Here is a 15,645-nt window from a genome sequence, read left to right on the forward strand (position 1 = left end):
AGATTGAAGATATTCGTTTTTTAAAAGGTCAGGAGTCCATCGCTCAGTTCGTTGCACGTTTTGAGGCTTCTGTTGAGAAATACGAGATGGTATGTAGGCCACTTGAGAATGATACTAAGTGTTTGAGAATTATTATTGCATTGCAGGATAGTTATGATTTATTTGAGTGGACTGCGGAGACAAAGGGGATAAATGAAGACTATAATGCTCTTTTAAAATTGGCTCTAAAATTTGAGGCTAAGGATAAACGAAATGGTTCTACTCAAATTATTAAACCTGAACCCAAAGAACCTGAACAAAAACCTAATATTTCAGGAGGTACTGCCATGGCGTTTAAAACTAAATATTATCGCAATCGCAATCGTAAACCATATGGCCGGAACTATACAAAATCAAAAGAGAGGTGCTACATTTGTGGGGCAAATGGCCATCGGGCAGATTTCTGCAAGGTAGATGCTAGTAGTGGAATCAAGTTCGGTTACAAATGTCGTCAGCTTACTACTCATATTGCACAAAATTGTGATGGCAAACAGCAGAAAGGTAAAACATGGAAAATGAAAAACCCTCCTCCAAAACAACCGCAGGGTAAGAAGAACCTTGGCAAATATAAAGCCAAAACAGGAATTCACTCTTTTAAAAGGAAGAGTGAAGGGGGAGGTCGTCGTCGCTTTAAAGCTTAAAATATGTTTATATAAATTTTTCAGAGATGTGTGTAATGCAAGAGGCGAGTATGCAGCATGAGATGCGGAACACAAATGCTACTGCATATATGGCAGGACATTCAAGGGATGGCGAAATAAATGGATTGGAAGATGGGAGTAAGTACATATCATTCATAGCAGACTGTGGGGCGAGTGAGCATCTTTTACGAGATTCGTATGGTTTACAGAATGTGCGCAAACCACAGTCAGCTATTACCTTAGTTAGTGCAAATTCAAACTCAAATCTTCTCATTGAAAAATGTGGAGATTTAAATGTGAAATCATTTATGAAGAGAGGGGGAGGGAGAGAATTACAATTGTGTAGCGTGTTATACTCAGAACATGCAAGTGAGAATCTGCTCTCACTGCGTAAATTTACTGATATAGGGTGTACAGTAATTTTGACCCATTCTGAAATTAAAGTGTTGGAACCAAACAGTGACCAAATTCTGTTCAAAGGGATTTATAAAAAACCACATTGGTTAGTAAATTTTGAACTGGAAAACGTATCTAGTTCTTACAAAACCACAAAGAAGCGTAAATTAATTGATTGTCATGGTCCTATCCCATTAAAAAAGGTAATTTTACATACTGAGTGTATACAGGGTAAAACAGAAGGATTTAAATGGCATGAAAATTTAGGGCACATATCTAGATCATATTTACAAATTTTAGCAAGAGGAGAAGAGGGTCTTAAGAAAATCAATTTTGATAATTCCATATTGGATTGTGAAGTGTGCATTGCATCCAAGTTGACAAGATAACCCTTTGGTAATTCTAGACGAGTAGCGGCTCGTCCACTTGAAATTGTAAATAGTGATGTAATGGGTCCAATAAAACCTACAACTTTCCCAGGTAAAAAGCGATATGTTGTGTCATTTATAGATGAATTCTCTAGGTTTGCATATACTTATTGTATTAATTCAAGAGATGAGGTAGCAAATTGTTTCGAACAATTTCTAATCAGTGCTAGAAATAAATTAGGACATGATGCAAAGGTGTGTTATCTGAGAAGTGATGGGGCTAAAGAATACGTTCAAGGAAAATTACATGAAATATGCGTTAGAGAGAAAATTGAGCATGATGTTTCACCTCCTGAAACTCAGCAATTAAATGGAAAATCCGAGCGTTGGAATCGTAAATTACAAAATATGGTAAGAAGTTTTATGCTGGATTCTGGATTTCCAAGCAATCTTTGGCATCTGGCAGTTGAGGCAGCTACGTATGTGTTAAATCACACGTGTCATAAAGGACTAAAATTTAAAAATCCTGTGAATGTTTTTGATCCTCGAGATAAAACTACCATACAATATCTTACTCGTTTTGGGTGCGTAGCATATAGGAAAATTTTGAGGAAAAATGAGATGAGAAAATTTGACTCTAGAACTTATACTAGTGATAAGTCCATGTTAAAGAGGTATTTTATGGTTGGATATGACACCAACTGTTTCAAAATTCTTGATATACAAACAGGTGAGATAATAAATACAAGAGAGGTGAGATTCAATAGAAATTTAGTATATAAAGATGTACGTGATGAGTTGAAAATTAATGCTATTCCTAAACCAGTAGAAATGAATACTGATGAATGGTTTCTTAATTTTGAAAATGAATCAGAGGTTGAAATTTTGAAACAAACTAGCTTGAACAAAGATTTACCAGGGAAACCTATGACTAGATCTCAGACAAGGAAACAATTACAAAAATCAAATATTTGTGATTCAAAATCAAAGAAAAATGAGATTGAAATGAAATTGATGGGGTTAGCTTCAATAATTCACCAGAAAATTAATGAAGAGAGTGAAGAAGATGATGAAATCTATGATGAGGACCTTCATAAGTATGTCACAATGACTGAACTAGAAAATAATCCTTCTTCTTTTAAAGAAGCAATGGGGGGAGAAGACAAAGAGATGTGGTTAAATGCAATAGAAGATGAGAAACAATCTATGGAAAATAATAAAGTATGGAAAATTGTGAAGAGGAGTGATGTGGATCCTAAAGAGAAAATATTAACATCTAGGTGGGTGTTTTCTAAAAAGCCAGGAACTAAAAATAATCTTAGATATAAAGCAAGATTAGTAGCTAGAGGCTTTCAGGATCCTAGAACATATGAAATATCTGAGGTGTATGCTCCAGTTGAGAGATTACCTAATATTAGAGGAATATTTTCTATAATAAACAAACTTGGTCTCCATGCTAGGCAATCAGATGTGAAAACAGCATTTTTGTATGGAGAACTCGATACTCCAGTTTATATGGAAGTTCCTGATGGGATTATGAATGAAAATGAAAAGAGAAATTTTGTCTGTCGTTTAGACAAATCAATTTATGGTTTGAAGATCAGTCCGAAAAAATGGAATGAAAAATTCTCAAAAGTTGCTGAAAGTATAGGTATGAAGTGTACAATGTATGAGCCTTGCCTATTTACTTGGCATGATGGTAAATTTTTAGCACTAATAGTTGTGTATGTAGATGATCTTTTGATAGCTAGTAATGATTTGGAAAAACTAAATGAAATTATGAGAAAATTATCCGAACATTTTACTATGAGTGACTTAGGAGAACCGAAAAAATATTTAGGTATAAATATTACTAGGGACCTTAAAAATAAAATTCTCAGACTAGATCAACGAGATTATATTGATAAAATTCTGAAAAGATTTGAGATGAGTAATTCTAAGCCTGTACCTACTCCAATGAAAACCAATGGAGAAACTAACAAAGAGCTTAAAACAATTGAGGAGAGTCCAGAAAATAGTGAGCAGAGAAAAATGTTAGAAATTACAAAATTTCCATTCAGAGAATTGATAGGTTCCTTGAGATACTTAACAGATGCAACCAGACCAGACTTAGCTTATGCTGTTCATGTGTTGAGTACAAAACTGCAAGAACCTACTAATTTTGATTGGATAAGAGCTAAACGAGTTCTCAGGTACTTGAATGGGACAAAAGACTTAGGATTAGTTTATAAAAGTGAGAAAGATAATGTGGAAGTGTACTCAGATGCAAGCTATAGAGATGTGAAACCTTCAAATAAAACAACAGAGGGATTTATTATAAAATTATTTGGAGATGTGATTTCCTGGACAGCAAGAAGGAGAAAGCGAAGGGTAGCTTCTACTTGTGAAGCAGAATTTCGAGCATTAAATGAAGCAGTGAGAGAAATGAAATGTATTCAAGGTACAATCCATAGTGTGATGGGAAAATTTCTGTACCCAGTTTCAGCATACTGTGATAATCAGTCAGCTATTTACTGCACTCTGGCTGGAGGGAAACCTAAACTGAAATATGTAGTAGAGCCTGAGGAGCAGATTACACGAGAGTGTGTAAAATATAATGAGGTTGAGATGAATTGGGTAGATTCCACATCACAGCTTGCAGATATTTTTACAAAACCACTGGATAAACGAGATTTCCAAAGGATACTGGACTAATTACTTGCGTAAAAGATGTATCATTTTTCTGTAAATATGATAGTTATTCTCTTTTATAATGCTTTATTATTAGTTCTACAGATCAACCTCGAGGAAGAATACGATGAAGATTTGAATGCGATTGTTATCTCAGAATGCCAGGCTGTTAATTCAAATTTCAACAAAGTTTAACAACCCTGATTTTCTATCAGCTGTATATATGTATATGTAATATGCGAGATGTGTGAAAAATAGCCACAACATATTTGTTGTGGCGGGGCTAATGAGATGTGCTAAATTTTTTGTATATTATTTTTCTCTGTTTCAAAAGTTATGATCTGCTGTATTTTTTTTCAAAATTTCTTATTATGACTTTTCATCCGCAAATAGGGGGAGTGAAAGATTAGATCGTAGCTACATAAGTAGTCCAGTAAATAAAGCACTTTTTGGAGGTAAACCCAAACAAAATTGCGACAAAAGATTTTTTTGCTTTAAAAGGTCTAGGATGATGTCCTAAACAACATATCCGGAGCCGCCCCCGATCCACCTGGTGCGTTCCCCCCCACAGTGGATTTTAGCCCCCCAAAACACGTTTTTCGTAATTTTCTCCTCCGCATTGCATTTTAGCAAAAAATGTGTAGATAGATTAAAAATCTACGTCAAATTTCCGATCTAATGATGTATCACTTCCCTTGTTGGTACAAGGGGGGTGGGACTACAACCATTTAAAGAAGGGGGGTTTTCTGAAAAATGTGTAAAGGCAATAGCCGCCTAAGAGGGGTGAAATGGTCTCCGAGAGCGTTTAGATTGATATTATCATGGAAGGTTGGTACCATTGAGAAACTTCCGCGTGGAAAATTTCAGATCCACTGCCCCTCCCCTTTTTGGGGAACCCCCCTTTTCTAAAATTTCAAAACCATTTTTCTCAGCCCCATGTGGACTGATTTTGAAAATTTTTTAGTATGTTGTACACATCCTTTGGAGGTACACCCACAAAAATTTTCAGCCTCCTCCCCTCATATTTACCCCTCAAAATGGCGTTTCAAACTTATTTTATGCTTTTTAACAATAGTCAAATTTGAAGTGGCTAAGTGCTCTGGAGAGGTCTAGATGAGGGTAGGAAAAAAGCTGACGTCATATTCATGCTCAGCGGTATCGAATCATAAGAAAACGACACCCTATTTATTGATACTTAGTTATTTTCCGCAAAATTCCCATTTTACCCCAACCCTCCTTACGACACATTTTTACATCATTTTGAGGGGCAAATATGAGGGGAGGAGGCTGAAAATTTTTGTGGGTGTACCTCCAAAGGATGTGTACAACATACTAAAAAATTTTCAAAATCGGTCCACATGGGACTGAGAAAGATGGTTTTGAAATTTTAGAAAAGGGGGGTTCCCCAAAAAGGGGAGGGGCAGTGGATCTGAAATTTTCCACGCGGAAGTTTCTCAATGGTACCAACCTTCCATGATAATATCAATCTAAACGCTCTCGGAGACCATTTCACCCCTCTTAGGCAGCTATTGCCTTTACGCATTTTTCAGAAAACCCCCCTTCTTTAAATGGTTGTAGTCCCACCCCCCTTGTACCAACAAGGGAAGTTGATACATCATTAGATCGGAAATTTGACGTAGATTTTTAATCTATCCACACATTTTTCGCTAAAATGCAATGCGGGGGAGAAAATGGCGAAAAACGTGTTTTGGGGGGCTAAAATCCACTGTGGGGGGGAACGCACCAGGTGGATCGGGGGCGGCTCCGGATATGTTGTTTAGGACATCATCCTAGACCTTTTAAAGCAAAAAAATCTTTTGTCGCAATTTTGTTTGGGTCAAACTCTTTATTTACTGGACTAAAGAGTGGTAACACTGCTGTGTCTCCACTCGCCTAGCTACCCTAATATTAGCGGATGAAGAGTACAGATAGATGTTCTATGATCGTGTATGTAACCGCAGTTGTGCTGTGTATATTCGTGTGATGTTTCTCTCAATAAAGGCTTTAAGCCCCCTCGTGTGTTTTCATTCAACTTACGTTGGTTTTTCCCAACACATGTCAAGGTAATTCATGAAATGAATTTTTAGTTAGCAAATGATATCATAATTCATAACTCAATTTCAGCATTATTTTTGCCCCATTATCATGTACTACGTAGGTAGTAAACTCCAAAGCATTTACCTATCCGATTTTCCTATGAAAAATCTGTCACCTACCTACTTACCTCACGGGGATTCGAACCTGGGTCCCTAAATTTCCTATTCCTACCTACATGCCCTATCCACTCAGCCACCACTTCACTACGAGGGTTACGGCATTAAAATAATATATTTGTTTGGTAAACACCCCACCAAGCCACTCCCACTTGAAATACACAGCTGGCAGACTGGGGGTGTAACAGGGTACAATGCAACGCAGCTGTTTATAAAATGATGAAAGGATAAGGCTGGGGGTATAGCAGGGTACAATGAGCGGCAGGTGGTTTACAAGTCCCCTTTCTCCTTTTTTAGGAATTTATGCATTAAAATAATGAACTAAAATTGCAATTACTCAGCAATTACCCATCCGCATTGAATGAAAATAAATCTATACCCTCCGCCTTAATGATTCTCAAATGGTGTCCAATAGGTACAAAAAATGGTTGGATAGCTTAAGAGAACATTCATTGCAATTTCAATTTCAATTTCTCAAAGCGAAACCAATAGTGTGCTACGCACACTAAAAATTACGTTTCTGTTTTTATTTACTTACACAAATTAAATTCTAGAGATTCCAAAATTTTTTTGGATTGTTTTTTCAAAAGTTTTTGATAGACATCGTTTTCAGCTAATTTACTACATTTTTATGATTTTTCAAGTTCAATATTTCAAGAACGTAATAATTTTAATTTTGGCTAATGAAAATTAAAAAATATATATACCTAATTCAACAATCTTGACAAGTATATCTAATAATTTTTCGTCAAATTCATTTTTTTTTCTCTCAATCTGATGTCTATTTCTGGTCTAATATTTTATTGCTGCTGCTGATGAGGTTCTTCTCTGACGTGCTTGCGAATATTGAGTGCGACGGTTGTATAATAGGCTTTTGTATTTCGCTCAGGTCTACGCAAAATTATGTTCAATTTTGGAAAGAACAAGAACACCAGAACCGACAGAGAATTGATTGAAATGGCTAAATTTACCAACAATATCTGTGTAAAAAAATTCAAATATGGAACTTGTAGGCAATATTAATCAACTCGCGCATTGAATTATTTCGAGATGATACTTACTTTATATTCGCTGATGACGTACATGAAACAGAAAAACATTGATATTGCTATCGTTGTGAATATTGAAAGCGCGATGTGCTTGGTTTCATTGTAGTTCCCCGGCAGATTTCGCGTTTTGACCGCGAAATACATGCAGAATAAAATTAGCACCCCAACGAACCCAAATATTCTCATAAGAAAAAATCCATTCAAGTAGTAATTTTTCAATACGTAATTTAAAGTATTTTTCTCAGTGCTCAGATACGTGTCGTTAGCTTGTACCGCGTGCCAGCAAATCAATGACTCTACGCCGATTAAAGCCACGGTTGTTATAATCTAAGGGGAAAAAGTGAAAACAGTTAAACATGAACGTAAACAGTATGACTTCTCAGTTCCTCCTCTCTGTGTTTTAAGGTTACCTACTATATTTTTGACGTTACCTGAGCCGTTATGGAAACGAATTTTGGATGCATATTGGGAAACGAATTCTCGGATTTGGGCAAGATGCGCGCTATTCGAATTGTTTTCATCAATAAAGCGGCGTATATTGTCGTGAAACCAGTCGCTGGCAGGACTTTCACCGCTGATGTTTTGAATTCCTGGCTCAAGACTGAGATGAAAATGGTGATATTGGCTAACGCGATTCCAGCAAACATGACATAACACAGTTCTTTCGTTGTTGACTTGACCACGGGAGTGTTTCGTTGCTTGATGAATATAATCGATACGATAATCGTCAGTATGATGGATGATGAAGAAAAACACATGCATATCAAATTCTGCCAATTGTACCATTCGGTTGGTTCTTGGATGCGGGTAGATATAAAAACGCAGTCTAAGTATATGCAACATCAAAAACACGAAAAAAAATTAATACAGTGCCTAGTGCTCACCTATTCATTGTTTAACGCGATTATCAACTCATTTCCCAATACTTATTTACGAAAATTATAAATATACGGACCCTGCTGGTTTTCATCTGGCATTTGACCATCTTCGCATTTGATGCAGGAAGTCTGGTGTAGGTCCGTTCTTTCCAATGCATCGCATGGAGCACAAGACCAACAACATTGATCCGTTCCAGAAATAATCTGTAAAAGAAATTATGCATATTTTTTTCTGTAAAGTTTTTGATACTTTAGCGTTGCAAAAATGTGTGATTGACGTACCTTTAAGTGTCCTGGCAGACAGGGTTCGCTGCATTCTGATTTTACATAAGATTTTGAATATTGGAAAAGTTTTTCATTGAGGACAGTTAGATTTCCTCGTATTCGATAAACGCCTTCGTATTGCCATGGTTCGTCTTTATCACGATATTTCAGATACTTTGCGACTTTGGTGAGATGGTGAATTTCTGTATTGTTTGTTGCTTGGTATTTGTATATATCAAATCTGTTTTCAACCATAACAGTATTGTAGTTAAATATCTTACTAAATAAGATAATTTCGAAAATCATATTTCGAGTTGATATTTGTCTAGACACGAATTTTAGCTGAGTAGGTTACTCAGAAGCGATCTCAGGATTTGAATGAACAAAAGTTCCCCAGAACGCCACAATTCAATAGTTAACTATACTATGTTTTTTCGTATTGTCAACCATGGTTTTTTTCCGTACGGGTGTGCAGAATTTTCTGTCACGTAGGTGATAGAAATTCATTCTTCCTCTAGCCAATAGGTATACTAAATAGTTCCATAACACGACCTCTATCAAATTAGTTCTCTTTGAGTTGAAAGAGATATGTGAGATAAAACAGTCATCTAACGACTCCCATTGCATAACATTGGTGTAATCTATGTTCCAGAGAAGAGATAGGCTTGTACCTATTCTCTTATTTACGTGAATCAAGATCAGTGATCTAGTAGCGTAAATCTGTTCCATTGCTTAAAATATGAACAGGTTCCACTATGCTCCTCTGATCAAGTGATCTATTTCGTAATATACAAATTGTTCCAGTTATACAGATTGATGTTGTTTAGATGTACTCGGGTACATCAGTATAATTATGTAATACTGTTTGGTATCCTTATTGAAAATCTCATTTCTACATATGAGTAATGTAGATGGACCTTGCCTCATCCGTTTATTATTTCCTCCCTGAGGTGATGTGTTTAATTACACTCCTTTTAGACTATATGTCATTCCCTTTCGTACTTCTGTACTGGTTCAGTAATAAACTAGAGTAAATTATCTCTTATGTATGTACAAGATTTATCACCAATAAACGGTTCTAAGAGTAATTGAAGGAATTCTTTATTTATAAGGTATTTGTCTCAAGTGTTATGTATTACGTAAGTGTAAATCAGTATCCGAAAAATTGGTATTGAGGCGGTAAGTCGCCAGATACATACCTAGGAAGCTTTTGAAGCTAGTTACTGCTCCTTGCCTTGAAGTAATTAGGCAAGTGAGCAAATGTATCGAGTAAAGCACTCAGGTGCAAAATATAGAGGAGAAGGTACAATTATGGACCCAGGTACAAATATGGACCCCCCCATGGTTTAGTGTACAACCACTAGCGCTACGGTCATGCTGGGTACCAAAAATTATACTAGTAGTGTAGTATCGATGATCCATGTACTTATTTCGGATCCATGCAAACTTGGGTGTCTCTCATCAGCAATTGTTTTTTTTGCGCATTATTTTCTTACCAATGGAAAATTTTACAAGTTTTTCATTCAGTAATTCATCAACTTCAAATAAAGTTTGGAAAAAAAATTATTAGCGAAGTAAGTAGCTTACAGTGTGTACTTTCAAAATATACTTTCATATTTGTCTGTACTTCAACTGATTTTCGTATTTTTTTTCATTTTTCATAAACTGCGTCGATTTTTTTCATGGGTATAAAAATATGGACCCCTAAATTTTTTACCTAATTTTGATTCAATATTTTTTAGAATGTCGAGAAAAGTGTTATTAACAAAGAAGACAAGTCCAAAGTGTCGAAAATGGACCATGATTTTTTCATTTTTCATAAACTTAGCCATTTTTTTGCATGGGTATAAATGTGGACCCCTAATTTTTTTTTCATTCAATTTTGATTCAATGGTTTTTAGAATACCGAGAAACGTATTATTAATAAAGCAGATAAGTCCAAAGCATCAAAAACATCTTCAAATAAATTGTTGTTCAATTTTCTGAAATTTTTATTCATTTTTTTGAGGGGGTCCATATTTGTACCCGAGTCCATATTTGTACCATTTTATGCCACTTTTCTAAATTTCAAATTTCTCCGTGAGTTTTCAACAAAACAACTTTTTTTTCTAACATAATATACTAGAGTCTTTGGCTTTTCGAATGGTAGGTATATTCGAAAAAAAATTTTGATAATTTTTTCTACCCTTTAAAGCCAAAAAGCTAGAGGGGGTCCATATTTGTACCTTCTCCTCTATCTCTACATTATCTGGCTACGCTACACATTATGCTCTTTTTTCCGTTAGAAATTGAGAACACGGCTTTAACTATATCCGTGTTTACTTACTTTTCCATTGATGGTAAGCGTTTCCGAGTGAAACCCACTTCTTGGCCAAATAAAAAAAAATTGATAAGTCCATATTCCAATTTCAATCGGGCTAGTTTATCCATCATCCCATGCGCAATTGCGTAAACTGATTTAATGATGCTGAATACCCGAGAATTATTCTTGCAAATGGTTTTATAGATTGTATTCGCATCTTATTTGTAGAATGTAAAAAACAAAACAAAAAACAATAAAGGTATAGGGTATTCATTCATTATACGAGTATATTATTACAAATAAAATTTGATTACTCTTGTTGTTACTGGTCTTGGATTTGAAATACCGTTGCCTGAACTTTTTCAAATAAGAATGTTTGGTCAAGTTTTCCGCGGATAGTGATGTGAAATAATCGTGAAATTCCTTAGGGTACTGATCCATCGCTGGTGTGACGTAATACAAGTCTCCCAATTTCGGTTCCCATATAATTTCTTCATACTTCCAAGATTCGTCTGTACTTCTTTTGTTTTTCATGAATTGGAACAGCAAAATTAAGTACATATTATTATTATAAAGTATTGAGACTGTATGGTTGGGTGAGCTATAGCATGAGTTTTTCTTAATCGATATAGGATTGCGTACCTATGCATAAATAATGAGCCAATACTTACCCCGCGATAACTACAACTTTTGCTGGTGTTACGGTTCTGTTTACTTTCACTAGTTCATTTTTTAAAGTGATGATGTCGTTTTTATCGCAGTAACAAATAATTACATCGGTTATATTAAGCGATGCTCGCTCGTGTCTCAATAATTCTGATCCGTATATGCCATAATGACGCAACTGATAGGTATTTACGGTGTGACCTATGCAGATTTCGTAAGCTGCAGCTAATTCCCGCGCACGTCTGACAAAATTGCTTTTTTGGTAATCATATCCTATAACTGAATCAGTTTGTGAATTTACTTACATCGTATCTAAATGATACTTCGTTCGCGACCACAATTATGTATAAACGAAACTGTTTCTTAAGCCCACAGTTAGGTACCTAGGTACTTAGTATTGTCTGTTTAACTTTTTTTATTACTCACAATCGTTGGAGCCTATCAGTGTAACGTGTCGCCACTGGTAATACGCCAAAATTTCAAACATAACATCAAGAATGAAGAAATGACCGGAGGTGGAAAATATTGCCCTAAGTGATTCGATTTCTTCCATGTTGAAACTGATTTTTGACGGCCCTGTATAACTGATGTGAATCAAGTCCATCGACTTGAACAGCCTATCGTAATCAAAAGGTCCATAATCATTTGAATATATTATTGCAGTCAATGCAGACGTGTTATTTGCAGAATTTGACGGATCTATCTGTAAAAAAAAAAAGTCATTATTTAGGAAACGATTACAAAACGTGATAATTTTGTAGACGAAGTGGAAGCTTATTGTTATTGCTTAAATACATACCTTGGGTCTTCTTCCAGTCAGATCTGCGTTTATCACAGACAAATGATCTATATTCGTCAGCTTATTTCCACAGGTTTCGAAAACTTCAGTGGTTAGGGTGAAGTGGGATGAGAAGTTTGAGTTTCTGAAATCAACAGGCGTGTTTTACTCTCTGTAATTCGAATTTTTAACGTTGTAATTGCAGCGTTTCGTTACATCGTTCATAAATTTATATCATTTTCACGTTCCATGACTGATGGGAGAATTTTTTTGAAGGTTGGGGGCTCTTAGGTCAAAAGCCTTGCTAAAAAATATTTTGTCGATACGAGTGGATTTTAGCCACTTCTTTAAAAAGAAGAAAATTGGTTGATTGAGTTATTTTTTTATGAATGTAAATTGCAAAGTGGAAATTTTCTTGGACAAAAGTATTTTGCTTTTTACTTGGTTATAATCAATGCGAAGACACTTGAAACTGAAGAGACTCGACAAGGTCATGAATTTCGCGTAGGTAATCTACGTTCTATTTGAAGGAAATCGCGAGTAAAATCCAATCATTTATGTAATATGTACATATATTGCACCCTAGTTGAAAACTTACCTTTCTACTGAATCTAATGCATAGTATAAAGCTTCCACTGTTTGCAGCGCGCCATCTCGTAACTCCTCCGAACACTCAGGATCACGATTGGATGAGTGTTTAGGATTTTCTTTCAACACGGGCAATAAAGCAGCTATTTTGTAACTTCGGATGCTATTTTCGCTCTTGACGTATCTCAGTGATATCGCGATCGTAAAAATCGTCAAATGTGTAAAGTTCTTCATTCTCATGTGGTATTTTAAAAAATTTTTACAACATAAAAACGCATAGGTATAGGTATTATGCTCTGAAGTTACCTGAATAAAACGATAAGCATTCATCTATCAATGGTATGACACCCTGTATATATTCGCGATTTTTTAGGTGCTTCTCACAGGAAATAGGCCTTATATATTAGGTACACTTACCAAACTAAAATTTTCTCCCGCTGATTTGACGCAGATTGATGAAAAGAATGAACAAATAAATTGAGTAAGTAATGAAACGAACTGAAACTATGAGCTTATCGACTATCGAGTGCTGGAAATTGCTATTATTAAAACACCAAGCATATTTTATAGTCTGCTAAAATAATGTCAAAATTTAATAATTATTTATCAGCTTTCGCTCTGCGATTATTCTCGTCTACTTTTTCAGGATATGGGATCGGATATGTAAATGTGATGCATTCGTGTCCTTAATGTTTTCAATGTTGTAATTTATTATCTCGATTTAGATTACGTTTACGTATGTGAGCATGAATACCTAAATAGGTACTCATTTAACGATTCCAAAGGAGGAAAAAATACTAATTTTCTAATAAAATTGTAACTTAAGTTCTGGTTTTTTTTTTTGTTTTTTTTTGTTTTTTTTTTTAAAAATCAAAATCACTACACGAAATTTTTTCAATATCCGTTTGGACAAGGGAGAGCTGAAATTTGGATGCCAGTGTTAAATTTCAGTTCATCACCTATCACATTTCTGGTGGTCTTTTTCTCGTATGGACTTTGAGCTTAAAAATATTCTCATTCCTTAATTACGTAGGTAGTGAAAGATGATTTTAATGAATTTTCTTGTGATTGTACGAGTATTAACCTATTTTTGTGAACTTGAAAGATGGTCTCAAGGTACCTCTCCTCGCCATCCAAGCTCAGTTTTGATTTTGACTTTACGTACTCGTATTACTGGGTCATTTTTTTAGATCACGAACATAATTATGTTTATGGTCCGTTGATCGACAAATTTCCAAGTTCCCTTGACCTCGTTTCAGTATACGGAAATATTTAGCGGAAGTTATGATAAAAAAAGTAGTGTTGAATTTTTTTTATCATAGTTGAAAATGATGTTTGAGTTACGTTATATGTACTTACATATCGAAAAATTGGTTAGGGCCCCCAAAGATTTTTTTAGACTTTTACTTATCGGGGAGGTTCTGGGGGCCATGGGTGAGGTCGATTTAAAAAATCATGGCTATATTCGTGTTCAGCGATATCTAAAATATACTATTTCATGTGTCACACAACTGTAATCCTTTTTTGGAAGGGTACCCCCTTTGGGGAGGTGCTGGGGGCCGTGGACGGGTACAATCAGAAATCTGACGTCATATTCGTGTTCAGTGTTACCAAAAACACACGATTCCATGTGTCGCACGTACAAAACACTTTTTTGCCCTTTTACCTCATTTGGGGAGGTGCTGGTGGCCATGTATGGGGTGCTATCAAAAATCTGACGTCATATTTGTGTTCACCGTCACCAAAAACATAGAATTCGATACATCACATGCCCCAGATTTTCTTTCGAAAGTTTCGCCCAAAATTGGGTGTGGGGGTGCCCCCTCCATTGAGAGATCCCAACTCGAAACTCGAATAAGGTAACCTGACCAGTAGTTGACTCAAGTAGTGGAAGTTTTGTAAAAAAGTAGCTATCATTTTGAAACAAAAAAACCTGGGGTGATGAGCAAAGCACCATACGATCACTTTTTCATTATATTATTCGTATAGCCACGCTCGAATAACTTATTTTGTTATTTCTTCTTATTATTTTTTCAATTTCAAGTCAAAAAGTGAAATAGCTAGTAGTTGATCACAAAAATCCAGTAGTTGATCATGATTTTGTTCAGTAGTTGATCACTTAATAAATGTTATTTGAATAAAAGAAAAGGGCGGATTTGCACTGAGAGTGAAATATGAATGTGAATTTAACTGGAGTCGAAGTTGTTTTTGTAAATTCGGAAGTGTTTTAATGAATTTAAATTGTTAAATCACAATGATCAACTACTGGCTATAAGAACAATTTTTCTTGCCTACTAGGTGATCAGTGGGGAATTTACCCACAAATTTTGTGATTTTTAAAATTTCAAATGCACAGTTAGTTGGCGTGGAACTTGATTCAGACTGTTGAAATTCGAGGTGTGCATTATAAAAAATCATAAAAAAGAGTCCAAGGTATGAATTAATAAAAGAGAGGGAGCTATAAATTGGATACTTAATCATTGTGTAGGAGTGGCTGAAGTGCTGCATTGATAAATTTCGACCGGATTCTGCGCCAGGAATGAAAAATATGATCTAAAATCATCTCTCAACGCGCAACGGAGCAACTCGAGGAGTGCAGTTCTAAGTGGATGGGAATCGCGATTTTTTGAAAGAACACGACCTGAAATCCGAATAAGCAAAGTTTCAGCTTTCCAAATTGATTTTTTGGCTTGAAAATTAAAAATTTGATTATTTTCTGGAATTTACTCGTACTTATGCTTTTTGAAGAAATGCATTTGAGAGGTGTTTTGCGATAAGGGCCCTTGTGGTGAT

General features: G+C 35.5%; 2 protein-coding genes across 4 annotated transcripts in view; one reads left to right on the plus strand and one right to left on the minus strand.

Moving 5' to 3' along the window:
• The window catches only part of LOC135841105 (max dimerization protein 3-like), an 835,585-nt gene that overhangs the window by 622,031 nt on the left and 197,909 nt on the right, over nucleotides 1-15,645 (plus strand). For 2 of the 3 annotated variants that reach the window (XM_065357910.1, XM_065357912.1), the window contains 3 exons: nucleotides 316-585; nucleotides 705-818; nucleotides 4,212-4,490. The exons of the other annotated variant lie outside the window; for it this stretch is intronic. In XM_065357910.1, coding sequence (XP_065213982.1) covers nucleotides 316-585; nucleotides 705-818; nucleotides 4,212-4,309 — 482 coding nt within the window. In that variant the 3' untranslated portion in view covers nucleotides 4,310-4,490. Of the gene's footprint in view, nucleotides 1-315; nucleotides 586-704; nucleotides 819-4,211; nucleotides 4,491-15,645 lie in introns of those variants that run through there. 3 annotated transcript variants of the gene reach the window in all.
• LOC135841249 (metabotropic glutamate receptor 1-like) lies at nucleotides 7,018-12,184 on the minus strand. Its single transcript, XM_065358110.1, has 9 exons — nucleotides 11,913-12,184; nucleotides 11,492-11,765; nucleotides 11,135-11,340; nucleotides 10,845-11,037; nucleotides 8,537-8,759; nucleotides 8,332-8,458; nucleotides 7,808-8,202; nucleotides 7,389-7,703; nucleotides 7,018-7,307 (listed from the first exon to the last, which is right to left on the minus strand). The coding sequence occupies exons 1-9, from the start codon at nucleotides 12,088-12,090 to the stop codon at nucleotides 7,128-7,130; spliced, it is 2,091 nt and encodes a 696-aa protein (XP_065214182.1). The 5' UTR covers nucleotides 12,091-12,184; the 3' UTR covers nucleotides 7,018-7,127.

This window comes from Planococcus citri, chromosome 3 (assembly GCF_950023065.1).
Source record: "Planococcus citri chromosome 3, ihPlaCitr1.1, whole genome shotgun sequence".
NCBI classification, from domain to species: Eukaryota; Metazoa; Arthropoda; class Insecta; order Hemiptera; family Pseudococcidae; genus Planococcus; species Planococcus citri.